Source organism: Phalacrocorax aristotelis, chromosome 6 (genome assembly GCF_949628215.1).
Source record: "Phalacrocorax aristotelis chromosome 6, bGulAri2.1, whole genome shotgun sequence".
NCBI lineage: Eukaryota > Metazoa > Chordata > Aves > Suliformes > Phalacrocoracidae > Phalacrocorax > Phalacrocorax aristotelis.
Window position 1 is genome coordinate 45,876,910 of NC_134281.1, and position 22,054 is coordinate 45,898,963.

Consider the following 22,054-nt stretch of genomic DNA (forward strand, 5'->3'; position numbering starts at 1 on the left):
TTAGGCTTCATCTACAAATGGAAGATATAATCTGTCTACTGTCTTCACATGAACAGCATGATTAAATATTTTAGAAATTCTTCCGATCGTTGATCTTAAAGAACCCTCACGAGATAAAAAGAAATCATCGTCATTACTGTTCACAATTTGGAGCCTGAAAGCTTGAAAGACTTGAAAGCTCAAACATGACAGTTAAGACTACGTTGGTTGTTCCTAAGGCTTCTGGGGAAATAAAAATGTGCAATTAGAGCTCTAATTACCTGAAGAAAGTTCAACACTTCACAACTTAGTGCTCCAACCTGGAACACTACTGGAAAACTTTTAAAGTTTGCTTCAATAAATATTCCAACATATTTTGATGTGGAATCTGCAAAACATTTGTGGATTTTTATTTCAATTCATTTCAGCATTTACTGTTTCCTATGAAAACAGCTATTGAAATAAAAACTTCCATACAAAAATTCACTTTTTACTACCTTCACTTTTTTGTTGGAAAACTCTCCCATCAAGGTAATTTTAAGATCTGCAGGAATCTTCTGAGGAAACAAAGGTAGGGGAAAATGACGAATTAAGAAAAATACAACACAAACAAATGACAGATTTTATTGAGGTACTGCATTTACATATGTTTGTGCACTGAACAATCACATTTGGCTAAAGACAACCATATTCATGACGTGAAGACACCACATGAAGACGGCACACAGGGAAAGTTTAAAATAAAGCTTCATCAACATGGTGTGCCAAATTCTACTCTGCTTGACGACTGAGTTATCTCATTGGAACTGCACAGCATGAAGACTACAATTTGCATGAAAATGACTAGCTGGTATGCGTGAATCAAAATATACTACTTCTCAGTACAGTAATCATACACAAATACATAATCCTGGCACAGCTTCAGACTGGCCTCTGGTTATCAACAATGGTTGTAACAGCCAGCAAACACCTCTGGAGGGGTGAGTCGGATTCTTGTGGCTCTCAGTCACAGTTCCTCCTTGTGGCTTAGGAAATCTCTTGAAGCCACTTGGCTCTGTCAACGGCTTGTTTCGGTGGGGGCCTTGTGAAGGATGCAGCTCTATCTACAAAATACCAATCCCAGTGAAGAATTAGACTGAACAGGGAAGGATACATTTCCTCTGCTGCACAGCAGAGTTGATGAGGAGATGCTACAAACAAATCCAGAACAAATCACACAGCTCAATCTGTTTCACCAGGATTACTTCTTTCCAAGTATCTCATTAAATTCCTAACTTTTATCATGTGAAGAATTACACCTCTGAAGGGCATCACTGCAGATATGAAACACTAAATGTCTCCTCTGGGGATGTACGTGGATGGGTAGATCTGCTGTTGCTCCTCTGCTGTGTAAGTGAGGATTTCACTTTGCATGTCATAAATGCTCAAGGCACAATGGTGCTAAAACAAACAAAAAAAGGCTTAGCAGACAGAGTCAGAGTCACTCATCTAACATTTCTGTGCAGCGCTTCTTGGAAAATGCACCACTAATATCTACAATAAACTGCATGTTTCTTTTTTTTTTTGGTAGACATACTCACAATGTGTGCCTTAAATCCCAAAGGATACCAAAATATATTCCAAACTACACCTGAAGAATTTCTATATAAAGAAATCACTCTACTCCTTATTAAAACAGGATTGCTTCTGAGGTGAAGCACAACAGCTGTTGGTACAGCTGGGTTGAGAAGCAGATTTTTGTCTGGATATGCAAAAAACAATGGACATGCACTGAAATCTGGCCAGAAAATCTGAGCTAATTCAGCTACTGACAGAAGTTCTGAAGTGTGAAACCTTGGATTTCAAGGCAGATGGCAACTAGCAGCAAAGTGCATCGTAACCAGCAAAGAACTTCACTTCAAAACTGGTTCATCGAGAGGAATGATTCTTATCTGATTTATCAGTGATACTTTTTGTAGATTCTAGATTTTCTTCTGCTTAAGGCTCTGAGGATGGTTATACATTCCTGACCAACTTAAACCAAAACATATGAGGGATACATATAAACATAGATTTGTACCTTCCCCCAGTATTGCCATCTGGTTGACAGCAGGCTCAATGAGTCAGCAGTAAGCCCTGGCAGCCAAGAGGGCACACACACAGTATAACCAGCCAGTCAAAAGAGGCGATTATCCTGCTGTATTCAGTGATGGTGCAGCCTCATCTGGAGCACTGTGTGCAGTTCTGGGCCCCACAGTTTAAGAAGGCTGTTAAGGTACTCGAAGGCATCCAGAGGAGGGCAACAAAGCTGGTGAAAGGGCTGGAAGGAATGTCCTATGAGAAGCAACTACGGACTTTGGGCTCGTCTAGTTTGGAGAAAAGGAGGCTGAGGGGCAACCTCACTGCTCTCTATAGCCTCTTGAGGAGAGGAAGTCAAGAGGGAGGTGCTGATCTCCTCTCCCTGGTATCCAGTGATAGGACACATGGAAATGGTTCAAAGCTGCACCAGGGAAGATTTAAGTTGGATGTGAGGAAGCATTTCTTTACCAAGAGGGTGGAAACCAAACAGTGGAACAGGCTTCCTAGAGAGGTGGTCAATGCCCTGTTCCTGCCAGTGTTTAAGAGGCCTTTGGACAATGCCCTTAATAATTTGCTTTAACTTTTGGTCAGCCCTGAAGTGGCCAGGCAGTTGGACTAGATATTCGTTGTAGCTCCCTTCCAACTGAAATATTCTATCCTATCTCCACATACAGCATTTCTGATTAAATGCCAGATCAGAAGGGAGCTCAGATGTTCCTATTATGGCCATCACTTCTTCTACACACTAGGGTGCAGACCCACACAGCCTGACACAGCACCCAAGACTGTCTCTACTCAGAGCAGCTTGACAGACATTTCCTTCCCAGACCTGGACACAGTCTAGCAAAAGCCAGGGGCTACTGGTGTGGCGTAAGGGATGCCTGGGGCTAAGACACAGCCCCCACCACACTAAGGTTTAGAGACCCTTCATCTATCTCACTTTGACAAGTGTGAGTCTAGCCTGGTCAAGATGTCCTTGGAAGAAAGTCCCACCAGTTGCCTCCTTGGTTGGATCCAGTACTCCTTCTACCCTTATGGTTTGGAAGATACTCTATTACTAAATCTGGATCTACTTCAATGTGAAATTCAGCATATTACTTACCCTGCCTTGCCATAGACAGGGAAAATAATCGCTGTCCTCTCTTTTACATAACTGAACACTGCCACTCATCTTTTATAGACTTAAGCCAACATAATCCTGTCCTGCTGTTCCAAAATCTTTATAATTTTCTCCGTTTTCTCTTTTCTCCAGTATGTCAACACCTGAGAGCATTACCGTAACAGAGGCACTGCCAGTACTAACTGGAGCAAATTATTACCTTACGTCCTATATACAGTTCCCCTCTTCAGTATGTCAGACTAAAAGAGCACATCAATACTCTGTGTATGGCATACTGTAAATCCCCAGATATTTTTTCCCCAAATTACTTAGTTATTCTCCCTTAGGTATATTTCAGGGCTTGATTTCTCCTTTTGAAGTACAGTACTTTGCTTTTATCTTTATTGTAATATGTCTTTTTGATCTCAGACCATTTTTCCAGGGTACTGAGACAATTCTGAAAGGTAATTTTATCTCCCAGAGTCTTGCAACACTTCCCAGGGTGGTGTCATCCATAATTTTATATATATGCTCTTTACTCTTTCAGGCAAGCTCTTACTACTTAACTGGAATAGAGTACTGAGACATCCTTCCCTCCAAAAATGCATTTGAGAATGAGACACTAAAAACTTCTCTTTGACTACATTTTCATAAAGACCTCTAAGTCATAGCCACTTGTTCCTATTTATCTGACAGGCAAAAGTACCTTGACAAAGAGAGAAATTAGACTGATTTGTTATGATTTGTCTTCGTGGAACCTGTGTCAGACTTTTCTTGTGGATATCTCGATTGTTTAATAATTTGATATATTGTCATCCTAGTTAGAAGTAATGCCTCCAGCTGCCTAGCTCCTCTCCTTTCCCTTTTTAAAGCTAAGAGCTGTGTTTGTACTTGTGCTTGAAAAGAGCATGCAAACAAGCTTGAATTGTATGCTAAACAGTTGCAAGGGCATAGGGAGTCCTGTTCCTAAAGCCCAGTGAATTTGGCAGAAAAAATATGCATGCTAAATTAAACCTAATTGCTGCACGTAGGTTTCTCACAGTGGTGGAAATTTTGCAGCCCCTGATGGACTCTGGCTTATCACAGCACTGTGAAGGGGCTCCCTGTAACAGGAGAAGGCATGAAATCTGCAACAGGCAGGCAACATGAAAAGCAGAGGACAAAAAGCAGTTAGAGACCTGGAATTTCTACCAACACTTAACCAGATTATCTGTTGAAGTTCAGAAAAGAAAACTTAGAAAAGTTCTCCCTTTTCGTTTTCATGGAAAGTTCCCAGCTGCTCCCTTCTGGATCTGGAAGCAAAAAGACCCACAGGCTAAGGGCATAGTTTTTCTGGTTTTAGCCCAAAAAGACATCTCAAGTATTCTGAGTCTTCATGATAATGCCAGACTCATTTTGCCAACAGAAAAGGAGTGGATAACTAATCCACAAAAAAAAGCATCTACGTTTTTTGGTCTTTATATAATGTGTGCATTCAAACCCTACAGAAAAAGTCCTTTGCAGCTGGCCTTTCAATTCTCTCCCTCTGTTTGTCTCTTCCTGTAAGCAGTAGTGGTTAGCAGGCTACACTTCAGGGCACTCCATAAACATTAGTCTCTATAACACGGTGGAAGGCAGGCAAACTGAAGCATGAGGAAATGAGAGGCTCATGGCCTTCAGATAGCAATGCCACATTCACAGACCTGAACTGAGGTCTCATCTCAGTACTTAGTGCCTGCCTCAGATATTTTTGGATTTTCTCACTACAGACGGCTTTCTGACTGCAGGATCCTTTTTAGTCTTCCCATGCCATTTTTCTCCCACAAGCCACTTCACTTGCAACAGCAGAAAAAAAAAATCCAAACCAAAACCAAATGTGTGGAGGTGGTTAGGAGTTTCAAAATTAGTGTTGTTACACTCAACTATTTTCATGAGGACAAGCAGCCCAAACCAACCTGTTACGCTGATAATAAGGAATGACAAGAAAGATGCATTTGCAGTTATGATGCACAGGATGGCTTTTTTTAAGGGTACAAGAGAAAATATAAGAAGCAGGGAACTCTGACACATTTACTTTGCTGCTGATCTAAGAACGACTGCTGAGCAAACAGGTCTACTTTTTTTTCTGTAGCAGAAATTGCTGATCTACGGCTATTCTCACATTCTGTGGCTCTTTAGCCAAGAGATTTCACCCCCTGCACAAAGTGAAATGCACGTTTCATGCCATCTGAAGTTTTTTGCATTATTCATAAATTCTTCTTCAGTCTGAAGTACAATTCATCTGTATTGGCATACATTTTAAATACTATTTTTTGCATCGTGTGTGCCATAGGCACTTTGACATTTAAACATGATTTCTGCCTAAAAATCAAGTCAACATAAGAAACTTCTTTTTTTGCAAGATAATCCTCTTCAATTCTTTATCAGACTCGACTGAGCACTTGTAGGTAGCATCCCCAAGAAGAAGAATATGACTAAACTACCCACCAGATACCTCACAGCTCTTACCCTTTGTCACACAGGAGCCTTTCTAGCACTTCATCACTAAAGAATTTCTTTTGAATGGTAAGTTATGATGGCTGCCTCCTTAGTAAGCTCTGGTGCATCCTGGACAGGATCAGGGAAAGGACAAAGACAGTATAAGGGGAATGTAACCTTATCTGGCACGCCACCGTGAAGGAGTATTCATGTACAAGTAAATCAAGAAGAAATTTCTCTGTGAAAGGACTCTGTTCAAGTGTCTGCAAATATTTCCCTGTGCAAGGGCAGAAAATCAAACAGACAGTTTGCTAGTTCTTTTCAGAAAGCTAAAAAAACATATAAAGAAACATGGCATTTTGAAAAATGCTTATCATATCTGCATCACCAAATATAAAACAAAGCAGAGGGTACACAAATACAATAGAGTAAGGTGAAAAGAAATGTTCTCACTGTACCTGTTTTCATTACAGCATTGGTAGAATCCATACAGTGGCTCTGGTTTTCAACATAATGAATTCCCTCTAGACTCACTGTCTGTAAAACAAAAACATTTTTAGCAAAACTAACAGCATTGTTCTTCCTTTAGCTGCAAGTAGTAATACATAGACGTGCCCACTGCACTAGAAAAAACCACAGTTCCTGGAATCTTCTTCTACAATCTTTAGGGGATGGGATAGACAAGAGCCATTCCAATTTCTATTCCTGAGCCTATGGGAGGCTGCAATTATTAACTTACTTGTATTAAAAAAGAATGAACATAAAGATGAAGAACAGTTTAATGCAGCAGCACTGTGGTATAAGTAGGACTTATAGCAGGAAACTGGAGAGCGTCCTAAGAGAAATGGCAGAAAAAAAATCCCGTATTCAAGAAAACAGATCAGAAATCTCAAACTTTCACCCCCCTCCAAACATGATCAGTCACTACTGCCTTCATCCAGTTATCCCAAAGCACAGCATGGAGGGAGGCTTGCAATACTTCTTTGCATGAAAGAAGTTTCACCCTTGTTTTTCAGAAAGATTGAAGGGATGACAGGAACAAATAAAGCAACTTTTAGTTAGGCATTTCACCAGTTGCCTAGAAAATCCTAAGTTCTGGCATCTCCCATCTTTTGAGTCCTTGGTTTCGAAGCTTAGTAATATTTGAATATTGTTTTTCAGAGCACAGCTTCATAGGTTAAAATAAAAATTAATTAAAAAATCCACCAGGTAACTGATACAGACACCTGCTTGGAGCAGAAGAGCTGGAATCTTTAGATTCAGTGCAGACAGCTTGAGTTTGCCCAACTGGACAGAATAACCAAAGCAAAAGCAGTCTGCAGTGGGTCACTGTCAGGAAGGGAGAAGAGAGGTACTCTGCCAGCAGTATCACTGATACCTGCTGACAGCAGGGAAACAAAGCTCTAGAAGGAGAGACTTTTCTGACCATACTTTGGACTTAATTTCTTTTCTTTCTTACCTTACATTCATTCTTTCATTCCTTTCCTGCTTTCTGCACTCTGATTCCAGTCCTAATTTTCTGCTACTTCACTTCCTACGTTAGTCCCCATCTCCATAAACAAGCTGAGTTCGTACTTTGAGTCCCTCCTATTTCTCTTCTCTGCCCTAAATCTCTGTGCATGCTTCCCATCTTCCGCTTCATATCTCTCCCCAAGCACCCTGTCTCTGCTCTCCAGCTCACCCACAGCCATTGTTTCACTCCCTGGCCCTCTCAGGAGTTTCTCCATCCCCTCCAGCATCATTGCTGGAGTGCTAGTGGACAGAAAGTTGACCATGAGTGAGCAATGTGCCCTTGTGGCCAAGGGAGTCTGGTGGTTTGGGTTTTTTTTTACGATTGAGCCCATTTGGCTGTTTTTTCCTACATACAAATATCTGAGACAGATAGGTGGCAAAGAGAAAAGTAGCCTAACTGGGGAAAATTTAAGGCCAACTGCAGAAAGACCATCATAGTGGAAACTACCGATAAACCTAGAAATCAAAGCTATCAACATATACTCAAAAAACCAAGCACAGCGTCTCTGAATTCAGACAGCAGCTATCTGGTTTTGGAACCAGTAGAGTTAGATAATTCTGCTGAGCTATGGAGGAGAAAGTGTGACAGTTTGGTGCTTTTTCATCAAAAGATCTGAAGGTGTCATTTATTTTAATAGTGCCCCATGAGGAATCTTCAATTAAGGAAAGAAATAGGGCCAGGAAGGAAATCTGACTACTTTTTGATCTGACTTTTTCCTTATTATGAAATTAAACCATGAACTTTTGCATATCATGATGTCACTGCTTTGTAAGAAAAAGGACTTAATCTCTTCTATTAAAACACATTTTTCCCAGCACTTATGAGTAATTTACAAGGCCGCAGTTCTCTTCACACTCCAACCCAAAGGTCCCTGCTGTCTGACTCTGAATGCATTACAGAGGTCTTCCTGTGCTAAGTTTTAAAGGAAAATGTTAGTTACTGTCATAAAATGTAATTTCCTATTCTCACTTTGCAGTAGTATAGGACACCTCACCCCGAAGGTCTTCCCGGACTAACACTGGCAGAAATACAGAGGCAACTCAGAAAATGTGTTTTGCAAAATGTTTGGGTCACCAAGGTGGAGAGTCTCTATCCACCTTTTTTTCTCTGATGGCAAAACCCATTCTAAGGGGCCAGCACAGATGGCCACTCCTCTGCCTTCAGCTGCCTGTTTGAGAGAAGTGTATGTGCACCTTACCTTCTCCCAGTGCTGAGCAGCAGATACACCTCTACATTCCTCCTTTTCTGCCTGTTTACAATTCCTCTCCTGACAATTATGCAATCTTTACTCAGTCCTCACCTTCCCCAGATGATCCAGCATTGTTCACTCAGCCTTAACAAAACACTTGCAATCTTGCGACTCCCTAGGTCCCTACATTTTGAAGGGGATAAGACTTCTGCACGAAGAGAAGTATTTTTTGGTTAGAAGGAGAACAAAGCATATGACCAAATTCCCTTTCATCTTGGGAAAATCTGTAACATTTGCAGTCTCAGGGCTTGGATTTCTTTGGGGCCTTTGTTTACCGAGAAGAAACACTTTTATAGTTCTCCAGCCTTCAAATGGGAGAAACAGAACCACCTACAATAAATTCAATGAAAAATTCTTTCTCTCAGAAAGAGCTTACTGAGCAACCTCTACGATTAAAAAGCAAGTTCACTATGCTAAGAAAAAGGATGCTCCAATGATTTGAATATTCACCTTGGTCTCAAAAAACATGGCTCAATTCTCTGTACCACATAATTCCTGTGTCAAGCTAGTCTTAGAGCTGTGTTTTTAGAGGTATCATAAGCAAAAGGACAAAGGTCTTCTGGTTAGTGATGTCCTTTCAAAATTCCACTGGACACTAATGTCTAAACAGACACACAAAGCATTAAAAATACAACACTTCCCTGCAGTTCTGTCTCTTTGTGAGATGGGGCTAACATCTCCCTACTTCAGAAAGGTAGCCATGAGGATAAATAGAGGAAAAACTGTGAAGCATTTTGACACGTCAGTAAGACAGGCCATTAACCCATGAGCCAAATCCTAGGTGAACCTCGCATTCTGAGGCACAGTGCAAACAATAAGAAAGCAATGTATAAAGAACTGAGATTTTGCCGGTGAGAAGATTTCACTGAAAGAGGCAAATAAAGTACATTGCTGCTTTTTATTGAGAAATACTAGATCTCCTTGAGATATGGGATCTTGTTTGCCTGTGCACACTGTCTTGCATATAAGGGATCTACTCTGCATTCTACACTGTGATACCACAAATAGACATGAGTATAACTCCATTAGCATTTAAGTAGTTACTCCTGGTCTACACCAGTAACAGCTCATTTCTCCTTAAATTCTGTTCTCAGATTAAAATGCCAATTTTTGCTAGGGCTAACAACATGCTTAGGTAACTCAGGAAACTCATACTTAATATCTGTGTTGATGCTATTGAAGACCATTTGTTCAAGACTAAATAGAGGCACATTCCAGCTGATCTGCCTTTTGCAGAATCAAAAACTTTAACAAAGACCACACATCCAGTTTATTGTTAGATTTATGATAGATCTTGAAATTATTTCCATAAAAATTCAACAATTTCAATTCTATATTTAGGACATCTTGGATGAGCCCACAGAACAATGACCAACCTTGACTGTCACATGAGGGAGGAAAGGCATACAATAATCAATTGTATGTTTAATGAAATACAAAACTCCAACTGAGCTGATATACTATGGGTGAAATTGAATATAACAAAAAATACTGCTTTCATAAATAAGTACTCTCTGAATGCTCCAGGGGTACAGATGTTGCACAACACCTAATGTGTGACACAGCCTTCTTTTAAAGGCAAGATTATGCTAGTTCAGAAAAAGCAGGGCCGAAATGACTTCACAGTTTACAACTCATGGTCCTTAGGCCTAAAATTTTCTGAAGCTTCTAAAAACTGTTCTGATTTTTTAAATTCATTTTTATTGCTTATATATGATTATGCTCAAATCTCAGAACTGAAAGAGGAGAGACGTTGCTTTTATTGTTCCGCAGGTCTGAAAGCAGCTAATCAGTCATCTCATACAATACTCAGACCTTGCATGACTTCCAGAAAAAGAATCCCAAGTATGATGAAGATAAGCACCCAGGCTTGTCAACGAAATCCTTCGACATTTTCAAAATGTCTCTCAACCTTCGTAAAGCAACTGGCTTTCAATTTCTGGCAACCCACCTCATCAACAGCTAAAGCTATCAGAATTTAGATGTGAAATAATTGTCATTCAGAGCAGCCAAAGAAGCAGAATAATAAAAGTGAAAAACACAGGATGAGAGCAAAGTCAAAACAGTATTTAAATACAAAGAAATGCAGTCTGGATAAAGCTCAAAACAACATAGGATACAGTCAGAAAAAAGCAAAGATCTCTCCGCTTCCTGAAGTTGTAACACCTGGAATCATGAGAGACCGGATGCCTACATGAATGCTGGGTCATCGATGGGGGAGCCTGGGATGCTGTTTGCCTCATGATAGGAAGAGAGGAATGATCTCTGATGCCAAAGCAGGATGCAGTTTTGCCACAGGGTTCAAGTTGTAGAGAAAGATGGAATCACTTGGCAGCAGCGGTGCAACAACACCTGCCTCCTTCCCAGCTCCCCATATGCCAAACATGTCTGGCACAAAAATACAAAGCATGAGAAAAACAGCACTGCTGTCCTGGCAATGAATTAAGAGCTGATGCCATAGCAGGAAAACCTGAGGGAGGAAGTTAAACAGCAACACATTCAAAAGCATAATGCCAGTTATAATTAGAATACAACCATCTTGTAAAAGATCACCAGGCATTTTGTTCATCCCACCCAAGAGTTTATTTAGGCCATTCTAAGTAGCGGGTCTTATTTCTACCCTCTCTTTCCAGGTGTGAAGTTTTCAATTTGCGGATTAGTAGCAGTTTGCTGAATGTGTGACTTTCACTTCAGCAGCTTGTTCAGCTTATGTAGCTCCAAAGGGAGGCTTTGCATTTCCTGATGGCCCTATAAACCACTTCTAGACCAAAGCCTGCATTCTCTGGAGAACAAAAGAATACATAGTAAGTATGGTATGAAGTAGTCTGTTAACTAGACACTCAAGAGGAGGCATACTGCTGTATAATAGGCTATAATTACAGTAACTCATTGGTCATTTATTGCCATGCAGGTATGGAAGCATTTTAAAAGTTAGTAAAATAAGAAAAAAGAATTTGAGGTGAGGGGACTTTTTTTTCAAGAATTATTCCTCTTTTTCAACTTGTTCAATTTCCAAGGCCTAAATAAGTACAACATTCCCTTTACTTACTACAGCTTTACTGGTTGAACTACTGAAGACACATTTAAGCATGTAGGAAGTGCAAGACAAGGGGTGAAACTTATCACACCCCATCCCGCCAGCAAAACTTGCAGACAGATCTCACAAATGCAGTGAAATGTAGCAACAGCAACAGGTTTTCCCATGCAAGTAGGCTAGCGCTGGCTACATGAGCTGTTCCTGCTAGCATCCAGTGTCACAGTTTGGGCACAAAGGCATGGACTACTGGGACTGAAACAATGAGTCTTAGATTTCAAAGACTGGATCCCATGTCAGGAAGGGAAAAAAAAAAAAGATCTCTCCTTGCCACAAGAAAATACACTTAAAGTCTCTTTTGAGATTCTTATTCCTAGAATGAAATCACTACTATATGCTTATGTACTCTTGACAGGAATTCCAGAGCAACTAACTTACTAAGCCTCTTCTTGATAAATGGACTTACTTATTGCACCTTTACTCAGTATTGCAAAGTTTTACACTCTTCCTACTACTAAATAAATATACTGAGTTTGTGCGAAATGTTTTCATTTGAGTTTGGTACAGATTTCATTCAGAAGGTGAAACAGCAGGATAGCTTGACTACATCTTGAGATCCCCATCAGCAAGAAAACATGCGCTGTCGGATTCCTCCACATCCATTTAAAGACGGAATAAGGCTTTTCCTCTGCAGGAGACAATGTATGTCAATAACAACTGGTCTTACCTGCCATCTGTAAGCTTAAACCAGTATCCAGTTTGCTGTGTGGCTTCGTGCTGATAAACAAATAACAGAGAACACACACAGTGATGATAAAAGCAAAGAGGACCATTGCTGCTATCGACAGGCCCACGAGTGCTCCAACACTGCAAAGAGAGAAAAAACAAAGAAATTAAGTTTACAAACAGCATGGGATACCCTTTAAAACAATGGTCAGAATGGTGTCTGGAGGTTACTTGTACTCAGGCAGGGGAATGACTGTGTACTTTTACTGCACATATAAGTTTAGAGCTCAATACCCAGGTCACATAAGCTGTCATTATTTCATTGCCCTCACTCAGAAGGGTCAGTGTCATCACACAGCAGTTGAACATCTGGTCCTTAGTGACATTTCATGTTACCTATGCATACTACCCATGAGTCTGATTTAATCTGTGTTTATCAAAATCAGAAATAACTTCATGCAGTAATTGGTATCAGAGAGATCAAAAACTTCTCGAAGGTAGTGCATATTCGCAGATAAGCATAATATTGAATAAATATCACATGCTCACACAAAGAGAGATTCCAGAGCTTTAGGCAGCCCATGCAAACTCCTTTTCCTCAAACAACATGACTATTAAAGCTATATTTTCAGTCTGAAATGCTGTTTTTGTTGCAAGAAGAGCCTGTTGGAGCACTTCAGATATATATTTGTCACAGATTTCTCATATGTCCATAAAAACGGGACAAAAAACGTGCAAGCCGTGTTATTCAATTCTCTTAGCAGCTCTGTAGAGCAGGACAGAGCACTGTGACCACTGCTGTGCCTTTGTGTTAATGCAGTAAATCTCAAATCAAGATTGGAGAAGTTCTTCCATGAACTTTTTCAGGTTAAACAAAAACTACAGATGGATTAATTTACACACAATATCAAAGGCATCAAAGGAACAGGAACAGAATATTCAGGAGGCCAAATGTACAGTAGTATATGCAGATTTTATCAAGATATTACCTCTGCAAGATAGAAGTTACTTTATAATTCTATCATAGACATCCAGTGAGATATTATATGTATATACAGAAATCTCTTTAGTAGTTTCCTTATTTCCAACCCTTCTTTCGAAGTCTTTTCCTAATATAAAAGTCTCATGATGAAATAAAGGACCGATTACAATACAGTTGAGCTATCATTTACTATTCTCTTCTGGGCCATTGATACATTCAGTGTTCCATTCCTCTATTCTACAGTCCAAGCCAAAGACACTGACCTCTGATGAAATTAAACAGCAGCCTTTTGGTCACAGATGAAGAGAGCCCGAGGACTGAGAATCCTTATATTACTACTCTGGTATATTTGCAATTTTGGTGGATATATAAAGGACAGAAGAGAGGTGAATGTCTTAAATTCTATGAACTCTATCCTCTAGTGATAAAAATGCCTTTATATATCATTGCTATCAGTAAGAAGTCACTTCTACTGTGGCCTTGCAGGGAGATGAAAAGAATTGTGCCTCGGGATGTTTTTATGAATTTTACATTCAAGCTACTGTAAAGATTCTCTACAAGCTCCCATAACACCAGTAGACAGATATGTCCACAGGAGAAACTCTTACGAACAGCAGGATGAGAACAGCATATATTGGTATGGCTTTAAGATGCAGTTCTCATTAGTTATCTGTCAGATACATTAATGAGGTTTGTGCAACATTTAGCTCCTTGTGCAACTCAAATAATTTGTTACCAGCAAAATTATTAGTTCTGGAAAGAATAGCTTTACTCTTATGAAGATTTTTCATGGTGTCTATCACCTGCATGAACTAGAGTGTCCTTATATGTTTGTGTATATATATATATTAAGCAAAAATTCTCATTTTTTGGCTCAAACAGAACTTACATGCAAGCAATATTCCGCTTAATATGGAAGCTCAATATGTCCTTACAGTCAGAGATCTCACCGGGGTTCTGGCCTCAGTTTTGCATTTTCACTTGGAACACTTTGACTCAAATGGACATAACAGAAGAAATATACTACACTACAGGAGGCTGAGGTGAGCAGCCATCAAATCAAGAATGATCTCCACAGCTGAATCTATTTGAGGAAGTAATACAAACCCAAAGGCTCTTCAGAAACATGTGTTTGTGCTTTTTTTGCCACGTCAACACTAGCCTTATTTTAAGATTCCATTTAAATGACAGTCTGCAGTGCAGGACAAAGGAGGTTCCTCACCATTATCCAAACATTATGCAAAGTCAGCTATCTTAAAGCTTAATAGATCAAGTACATATTAACGAGTATATGTTTTTTCTATTTGGGCATCTATTCTCGGTTCTAGCTCTCCTCCATGCAGTTGTAGAAGATTATGTTAACAACACGGTTGTGTATTGTACAGCACAATGCGTCACTACCTAGGTTGTGTAAGATGCTTTTTGAGTTACAAATGACAAACGGTAGAAAAGCAGTTCCTGAGGAACTCTCCAGTATTTCCTATACAGGTCAAAGTCTTATCATAGGTTACATACTACTAAACGTTTTTGTCATGCTCCAGCAGCAATGTGAAAAAATCTCACCCAAAATATGGAGATCAGCACCACAAACCCAAATAGACACCCTGGATTCCACTTCCTAAATCAATCAGAAATTAAGATTCAGTTTGTACTTACTCTTTTTAAACATCATGTTTCAATACCATATTGTTCTCAACATGCTGAAGACATCAACCCTCTTAGAACATATGATTAATTTCTTTAAGGTTAATTTTGGGTTAAAGTTTGGGGGTGGGGAGTTGTTTCTTAATTTATTGAATTAATTCAGAGGAATTCAGTATGCCTTCTATAGCTCTGAACACTGAAGTTTCTTAACCAGAACACAATCTTTTATTATTTTTTTTATAGTTAAACTGTTGTCAGAAACAAAATACCAAAGTAACTATGATCACGGATCATTTTAGTGATCATGATCTTCTGAAAATAAAGACAGTCCTTCAGCATGTCCTCTAGATTCTACAGCAATTACTGTGGCACTGCATGTCCATCCAGAAAAGCCCTTGCTAAAAACATTTTGCCATCTACCCATCTTTAACTTAAACACCAGGTGTTTATGGTCCACATGATAACAGCCTACAGGCCTCAAGGTGTGTCTTCAAGATAAGTCTTCTGACAGCAGGGATGGTAGAAAAGCAAACTAGAAAGTCACTCTTGCCCAAAGCTGTGGACTCATTAGCAAGCAAACACCTCTGCATTAATAATCCACTCAGCCCCAGAACAATGATCTAGCATAAAAATGGCAATGAATGCCTAGGGGTAACCCTGGCAGCATTTACACAATTCCTCGGATATGAGCAATGCTAAGTTTGGTAGATCTGCAGACCAAACAGAACTCTCCCAAGTTACTTTCTACATATGATAAAGATACAGCCACACCACACATTTGACTGATGCTGCTACTGCTATTACACTGAGCACCACATACACACTTGCAGCACTGCCACACATCTCTACATAGCCAAAGGCTTTACTAAGCAGAGAGGCTCCACTCTGTCAGCAGATTCCCCAGGGCATGTCAGATTCCCGCTGTCAGAAATGCCAGTGGATGCTCAGCATCACACACCTACAGTAATTTTTCATCCATAAAATTAGTCCATCCACACCAACAACAGCTAGGAAAAATTTAAATATTGGCTAAGCAGATGCAGTATGTCCACTGATAGATTAAAAGGAAGCTCATGAGTCATCTGGATCACAGTGAATCAAATGTTCCTAATGCTGTTGCTGCAGTGATGTGTTGTACGTAGTAGTTGCAAAGCAAACAGATAAATATTCCCAGGAGACTGGAAGAATGGGCACATAGGGACAAAAGACTTGCTATTTTAGAAAGACAAAACAGACTTCTAGAGATCTGTACAGCTAAGCAAAGCTTGGCTAAAGCATTAGGTCATGATGGTCCTATGCATATTAACTAATAAAGCATTTTGCATAAAATCTATATCTGGCTTACCAGAGTTTTAATCAAATGTTATATTACATGAAACTTATAAAAGGTACAGATTTGGAATGCATACTGTAATTCTATCTGATACTGAAACAAGCCATTAAATTTGCAAAATACAACTTAATTGAATAGTGACAAAAATAATTCTAAATTTTTTTTAGAACCAATTCTAAAATATTTTTAAAACAAAAAAGGTGCTGACTAAGCCTAACTGCATCACAGTTCAGTACAAATACTACATGCTTAGCATTCCTCCCCTTCTGCTCAGCTTTGTAGGTAAAGTAGATGTCATGATGATTGCATGTACATACACAGCACATGGCTCTGAAGGGCGAGCTGGTCACTCTTTTGCTCACTAGTGTTTTACAGCATCCGTGTTTTGTGGTTTCAAAAGCTGCCTAACCTTCTGGTGAATTTTGTACACCCCTGCGTTTTCCTAATGTTCCCTTCCCTGTTCCATGGGCTCTTGACTGCTGTAAGACGTAGAAAAAACACATCCTCTACTCTTCTTTGCTGAGGTCAGCTTTTCAAGAAATGCAGAAAGGGAACCTAGGCTGTTCTAACAAAACAAAAACTCCAAAAAAACCCTATACTATTTGATTTTGAGTACCAGCAAAAAAAGAAAGGATAAGTGAGAAATTAATAATATTAATTCCAGATAATAAATTCAGGCAACAATATGAAATGTGTCAGAGTTGCTCAAAGATCAGTTATTTATGACTGTCCAGCAGCTCCTAGTATAGCAGGTGTTAGGATGCACTTAAAGAATGCAGTTTTTACAGGAGTGGTAGGTGAAAAGATGGTTCCATTTTGCCAAGGGATAGTGCAGTATATTGCTCTAAACATAGTACAGGAAATAGTGATTTTCAAAAAAAAGAACAGCATAGGACTGCGAGCGCCTATTGCTTCAGGTTGCCTAGGCTGCTGGTTTCTCCATGAAATGCTTCCATCAGAGCTGGCCGCCAAGTGGTCTGGCAACATGTCTCCCACAGCAGGAAAAACACAACAGAAACATGCAATAGCTTCCTGAAAGTCTACCTGGTGTGTCACCAGGCAGAAGTAATCACTGAGATACCACCACTGACTTGATGGTGCATTCAGTCACTGCTTTCAAATTAATGGGGGGAGTCAAGCAAATCAAGATTTAGGATGAGAAACTTAAAGCTCTGGAGTATATTAAAACCTGCAACAATTCCCATGTGTTCCAAAAAGCAGATTTGTTGCCCAGGGTGCAATGAGTCAATAATCACACACTCAGGAGAGACATTGCTAGTTTATTTCAGTGTTGCACAAGCCTGGCTGCTCAGTAGTATTCCACAAATCAAGCACACCAAAGCAGGCTACCTCATTATATTTATACAATAAGTCCATATATATTCTACCTATCTAATACATATACATTCTCTTCTACATAGGTTGCATCACTCCTCTTGGCTCCACTTCAGATTCCTTTGTGCATGCCTTCCTCTCTTCTGGGTTCTTGGTGGTCTTTACAGATGAAGTACCCTAACCCTTTTTACCCCAAAATGACCATGTGTTATGCAAGGACAATTTAAGGCTATTTTCCTTGCCAACTTTCCATAATTTTCTTCTAAAAGGAACGCTGGTCCTTGATTAAATGGATAATTGCTGATAGCCAAGATATCCTGTCCCTAACCTTAGGTTAAATATTAAAGGAGTGTATATTCATGCTAATTAAACATATACAATACCTGTTCTTTCCAAGGGGGCTTTGTTCTCTTACACCCCCATGAAAGCTTCCAGCTCCTTTCCCTTCCTCAGTATGTTCAATCTCCAGACTTACCTTGGCTGGTTTGGCTAACTCTTTGAATAGTTTAAGGGTTTCAAGTCTTAAAAGTGTGTCCTCAAAAGCTGTAAGAAGCATTTGAAGGATTATCTTAACATACGGTTGTTACATACTGATACAAGTAACAGTCTGAGACAAAGACAAGCAAGGCAGCGATCACCAAAACATTCTGAGACCAGAAAATGTTATTTTCACATTTTTCTTAAACATAGTAGAACTATCATGTGCAAATGTATACAGTTTTCAAAGTGCTGTAATACTGTAGGGTTCCCAGTGTGATAGGAGCTAAAAATTCTGATTTGGTTTATTATTGGAAAACACTTCTGAAGACAAAAATTTAAATTCTAACCACTCAGTAACTTTGCTTAGAGGATTATATTTATTCACCTCTTCTCTATGATGGATATAGACAGTCATGGCAGAAGTTAAGCACAACCAAAATCCCACCAATTGCAATTTCCTTGGATCCTTTCAGCAGCTTCAGGCCATAGGGTGGGGGGAACAAAAAAAACCCAACAAAACAAATCCTGAAGTTTCAAAGTTTTGATCCAAATTTCTGGTCTAGGTGGAGGCAAAGCAGTCACACTGCTCAGACTCTAGAAAATCTTTGTAAAGGAAGATCCCTCAGAGATGTGTGTCATTAAAGCCTCTCACGGGACCCGGTTCTTTGAGGTACTTTCTGAAAATACCAAGCTTTAAGTGTCTTCGCTACAACATCTCATCCAGCTGCAGAAGTTTTTTTATCTTAATCTTTCAGTAGTTCTGCCACCTTGAGAAGGCTTCCTGTGACTAAAATAGTCAAAAACTAAGTAAAATAAAATCATATGACATTAAACCAGTATGGGTATCTGCTGAGAAAAGTTTAAAAAAGGACACTTGGGGTTGTCTTCTCACATCAGAGAAGCTGAGTAATTCTGTGTCAGTCACAGTACGGATGGCTGGGAGATTCCCACATGCAACACACTATTTGTGCCAAACTAGATTTTAAATAATTATACACTAAATATTAAACAAGATATTAAATGAGAGTAAGCCCACACTACTGAATAGCATTCACCCAAAAGCCCTGAAGGAATTCATATGTGAACTTGCAAAACTGCTGGCCAAGGCATGCAACCCATCATTACATAAGGCCACTCTGCCAGAGGACTGAGAGCCTGGGACTGTAACTCCAACCTAAAACAGGGCTCTGGAAGGGAATCCAGGAACTACAGACTAGTAAGTCTGACTTCCACCCTGGGCAAGACAGAAAGGTCTGTTAAAAAAAAATTATATTGCTAAGCCAATGTCAGGGTGCTGAGTGCATCTGGGTTGCCAGCAATGCATCTGTCCCTGGCTATTATCCCCAAGCCGCTATGCCCAGTCCTGCCCTGCTCACCTTACTTGGATACAAGTGACAGGTCCTTTGGTGGTGAAGCCACTATCCCCATCTGCCTCCTTACGACACTCTGCCCTCAGGAAGCTGCTGGTATTGCTGCTTCCTGACACAAAATCTTTCACTAAAGAGTCAGCATTACAGTAAGGGGAAAATATTGCCTTGTTAACCTGCTGGAGTCTATGAAGTATCAATAAGCAGACGGATAAAGGAACCCAGCAGACATAGGTAGCTTCTCAAAAAGCCTTTGACAAAGCCCCACACTGAAGGCGGGACTAAAAAGACTGAACTGACACAGGATTAGGGAAAAGGTTCTGCTACAGACTCAAGGCTGCTTAAAAGAATAAGGAGCAAAGGAGAGGGCTAAGTGGTCACTTTTCAGTATAAAGAGAAGTCACCGAGATCAGTGCCAAGACTGATTTTATTCAGTGTCTTCATCTATGACCTGAAGAAGAATGGAAACTGAGTTTCTCATGATCAAATGCTATGAGGTCAAGGAATGCCAGAAGACTTGCAGAAAACTGCATGAGCTGGCAAAAGTGATGTAGATTAGCTTCAGTGTACATAATGTAATGTATAAATAAAGAAAACCAAGCCTACATGACAATGAACTCAGAACTTGTAGTTCTGAACTCAAGAAAAGTTTTCAAGAGTCATCAGTGACATCTCACTGAAATCACAGATTCAGTGTGCACAGGCAGCCAAAGACATCAACAAACTGTTGGCCACCAACAGGAAGTATTTCAAGAGCAAGACTGAAGGTAGCATTTTGCCACTGTGTAAGGCCTTGCCACACCCACATCTTGAGTACACAGCTCCAGATTATGCACAGCATTGTGGAGTGAAAAATGGTACGGATGAGGGGCAACTAAAATGATCAGTGGGACAGAGTACCTACCTCAATGATAATCCAAAAGGACTAAGACTGCTCAGTTTGGTGATGTGAAAGCTGAGAACTGATGCACCAAATGCTTCCAAAATTTTGAATGTTCTTTATAAACCGAGTGTACAACTGCTGTTCACCAAACACCGCGATATTAACATTAGAGGGCGCTCCAGAAAACTAATAGGAAACAGTACACCAGGTAAAAGGATATATCTTAAAACAGCAGGTTTGATACATCTTCAAAACTGCTGCCACCACGGCTACAGAAGCACACAGTAGAAGCAAGTCCAGAAAGGGATTAGACAAAATTAGGGATAGCAAGTCCATAAAACGATAGTGAAAGCACAATACAGAGGTGTACTAACACCCTGACACAGCCAGCATGGATGCTAAAGAGCCTGAGGAGAATCAGGCACAAAAAGCAGCCAGGCTGGCTGCGTGCAGCTGTCACTGCCACTGCTGGAGATCCAGTCTGGACTAGATGGACCCCCTCGCTGACTCAGGAGAGCACAAGTCTGATTATCTGCCATCTTCCAAGTGGAAAGTTATGTAGTGCTCGATCTTGCTACACACGCAGGAAGGTAGCTGAAGTCATTGGGAACTTCATGCACACAGCCTCTTAAGCGCTCAGGCCCCGAGACAGCCGTTCCCCTCACACCGAAAGGACGGAGGGACACTCAGGATGCTCTGTACACAGGCACTGAGCGTTTCCCAGCGCTTCCTTACAAATACCACGCGTTATTTCTTTCAGAAACCACTGTGGCACAAACAGAAGTCTCTCTGGGCAGCAGCTGCAGCTCTACCGCTACTCTCAGTGGGACAAAGATAGCCTGAAAGTACCTCAGAAGCACAAACCCGCAGGCAATCTCGGGCCATCACGGATCTCCCGCCCCCCGGGGCTGCGGAGCCTCGCCCGCCCGGAGCCCCGCACCGCCCCCGATGCGGGACCGGGCCGGGCGGGTGCCGCCGCTGCCCTACCTGAGCCACCACATGTAGCTGTGCTCGTAGGGGAAGAAGCTGTGAGGGTCATCGCAGCAGTACTTGACGTCCTGGAAGCCGCAGCAGTACACAGCGCGGGCGTCGCCGCCCGTCCGCGGGCAGCTGAACCCGCTCACCAGCACCTTGTCGGCGTTGAGGTAGCTGCTACACTCGGCGCTCATGGTGCGGCGGCTGCCCGCCGGGCTGACCGGCGCCTCGGCGGCACCCGGACGGGAGGTGGCGCGGCGAGCGGGCGGAGCTCGGGCGGGAGAGGGGCTGCGCTGGCCGCGGGTGAGGCTGGCCGCGGGTAGGAGCCGCCGCGCACCCCCCGGGGTCGCCGCAAGGCCCGCCCGCGCCCTGAGGCAAGGGAGAGCGCAGAGCTCCTCCCGCCCTTCGGCGGGGAGGGAGAGGGCCGTGCGGGGCCGGTCACCCCTGGGGGAGCGCACCTCAGGGGCGGCACTCCCGCGTCTCTCGCTGGGGCTTGGTTCTCGGTTCTCCCTCAGGTCCCGGGCTGAGGAGACACTTCGGGTGTCCACCCCCACCCATAAGCCTCGCTGGGGCCTCAGGACAGCCAAAGCAAGAACGTAATTAAGAAGGGTCACACCTTGGCAGTTGGGCTCAGGGCCCCTTGGTTTTATGGGGGATAAAAACTCCAGATGCTATTTAATGCCTCTGAGAGATCAGCCTCCTATTCTTTCCAGAGGACATTTCCTTTCAATATCTTAGACCACTTTTTTTAAAAAAAAAAAAAAAAGTGGGGTCCCAGGCAGTCATTGTGTTACCTGTATGAAAGAGCCTCTCCTGAGGGAAAGGTGGGTAGGTCTCAGCTCAAGATAGCATACACACATCATGTGCATCTCTGCATGTGATTTGGCTCCTGGAAACAAGGATAACAAAAAGTCTTTGAGAGAGCAATGGGCAGACGTTG

General features: G+C 41.3%; 1 protein-coding gene across 1 annotated transcript; it reads right to left on the reverse strand.

Moving 5' to 3' along the window:
• Nucleotides 1-587: 587 nt before the first annotated feature.
• Nucleotides 588-21,454, reverse strand: SHISAL2A (shisa like 2A). Its single transcript, XM_075095495.1, has 4 exons — nucleotides 21,127-21,454; nucleotides 12,117-12,256; nucleotides 6,052-6,130; nucleotides 588-1,082 (listed from the first exon to the last, which is right to left on the reverse strand). Exons 1-3 carry the CDS (start codon nucleotides 21,306-21,308, stop codon nucleotides 6,099-6,101), a joined length of 354 nt encoding a protein of 117 aa, XP_074951596.1. The 5' UTR covers nucleotides 21,309-21,454; the 3' UTR covers nucleotides 588-1,082; nucleotides 6,052-6,098.
• Between the last annotated feature and the right edge of the window lie 600 nt (nucleotides 21,455-22,054).

Bases quoted from the DNA above. Each gene is read 5' to 3' on its own strand.
- SHISAL2A (XM_075095495.1), bottom strand. From the start codon at position 21,308: ATGAGCGCCGAGTGTAGCAGCTACCTCAACGCCGACAAGGTGCTGGTG. The intron at 12,257-21,126 runs GTAGGGCAGCGG...CTCTCTTTGCAG, and splicing joins AGCTACATGTGGTGGCTCAG to TGTTGGAGCACTCGTGGGCC. The intron at 6,131-12,116 runs GTAAGACCAGTT...TTTGTTTTACAG, and splicing joins TTTAAGCTTACAGATGGCAG to ACAGTGAGTCTAGAGGGAAT.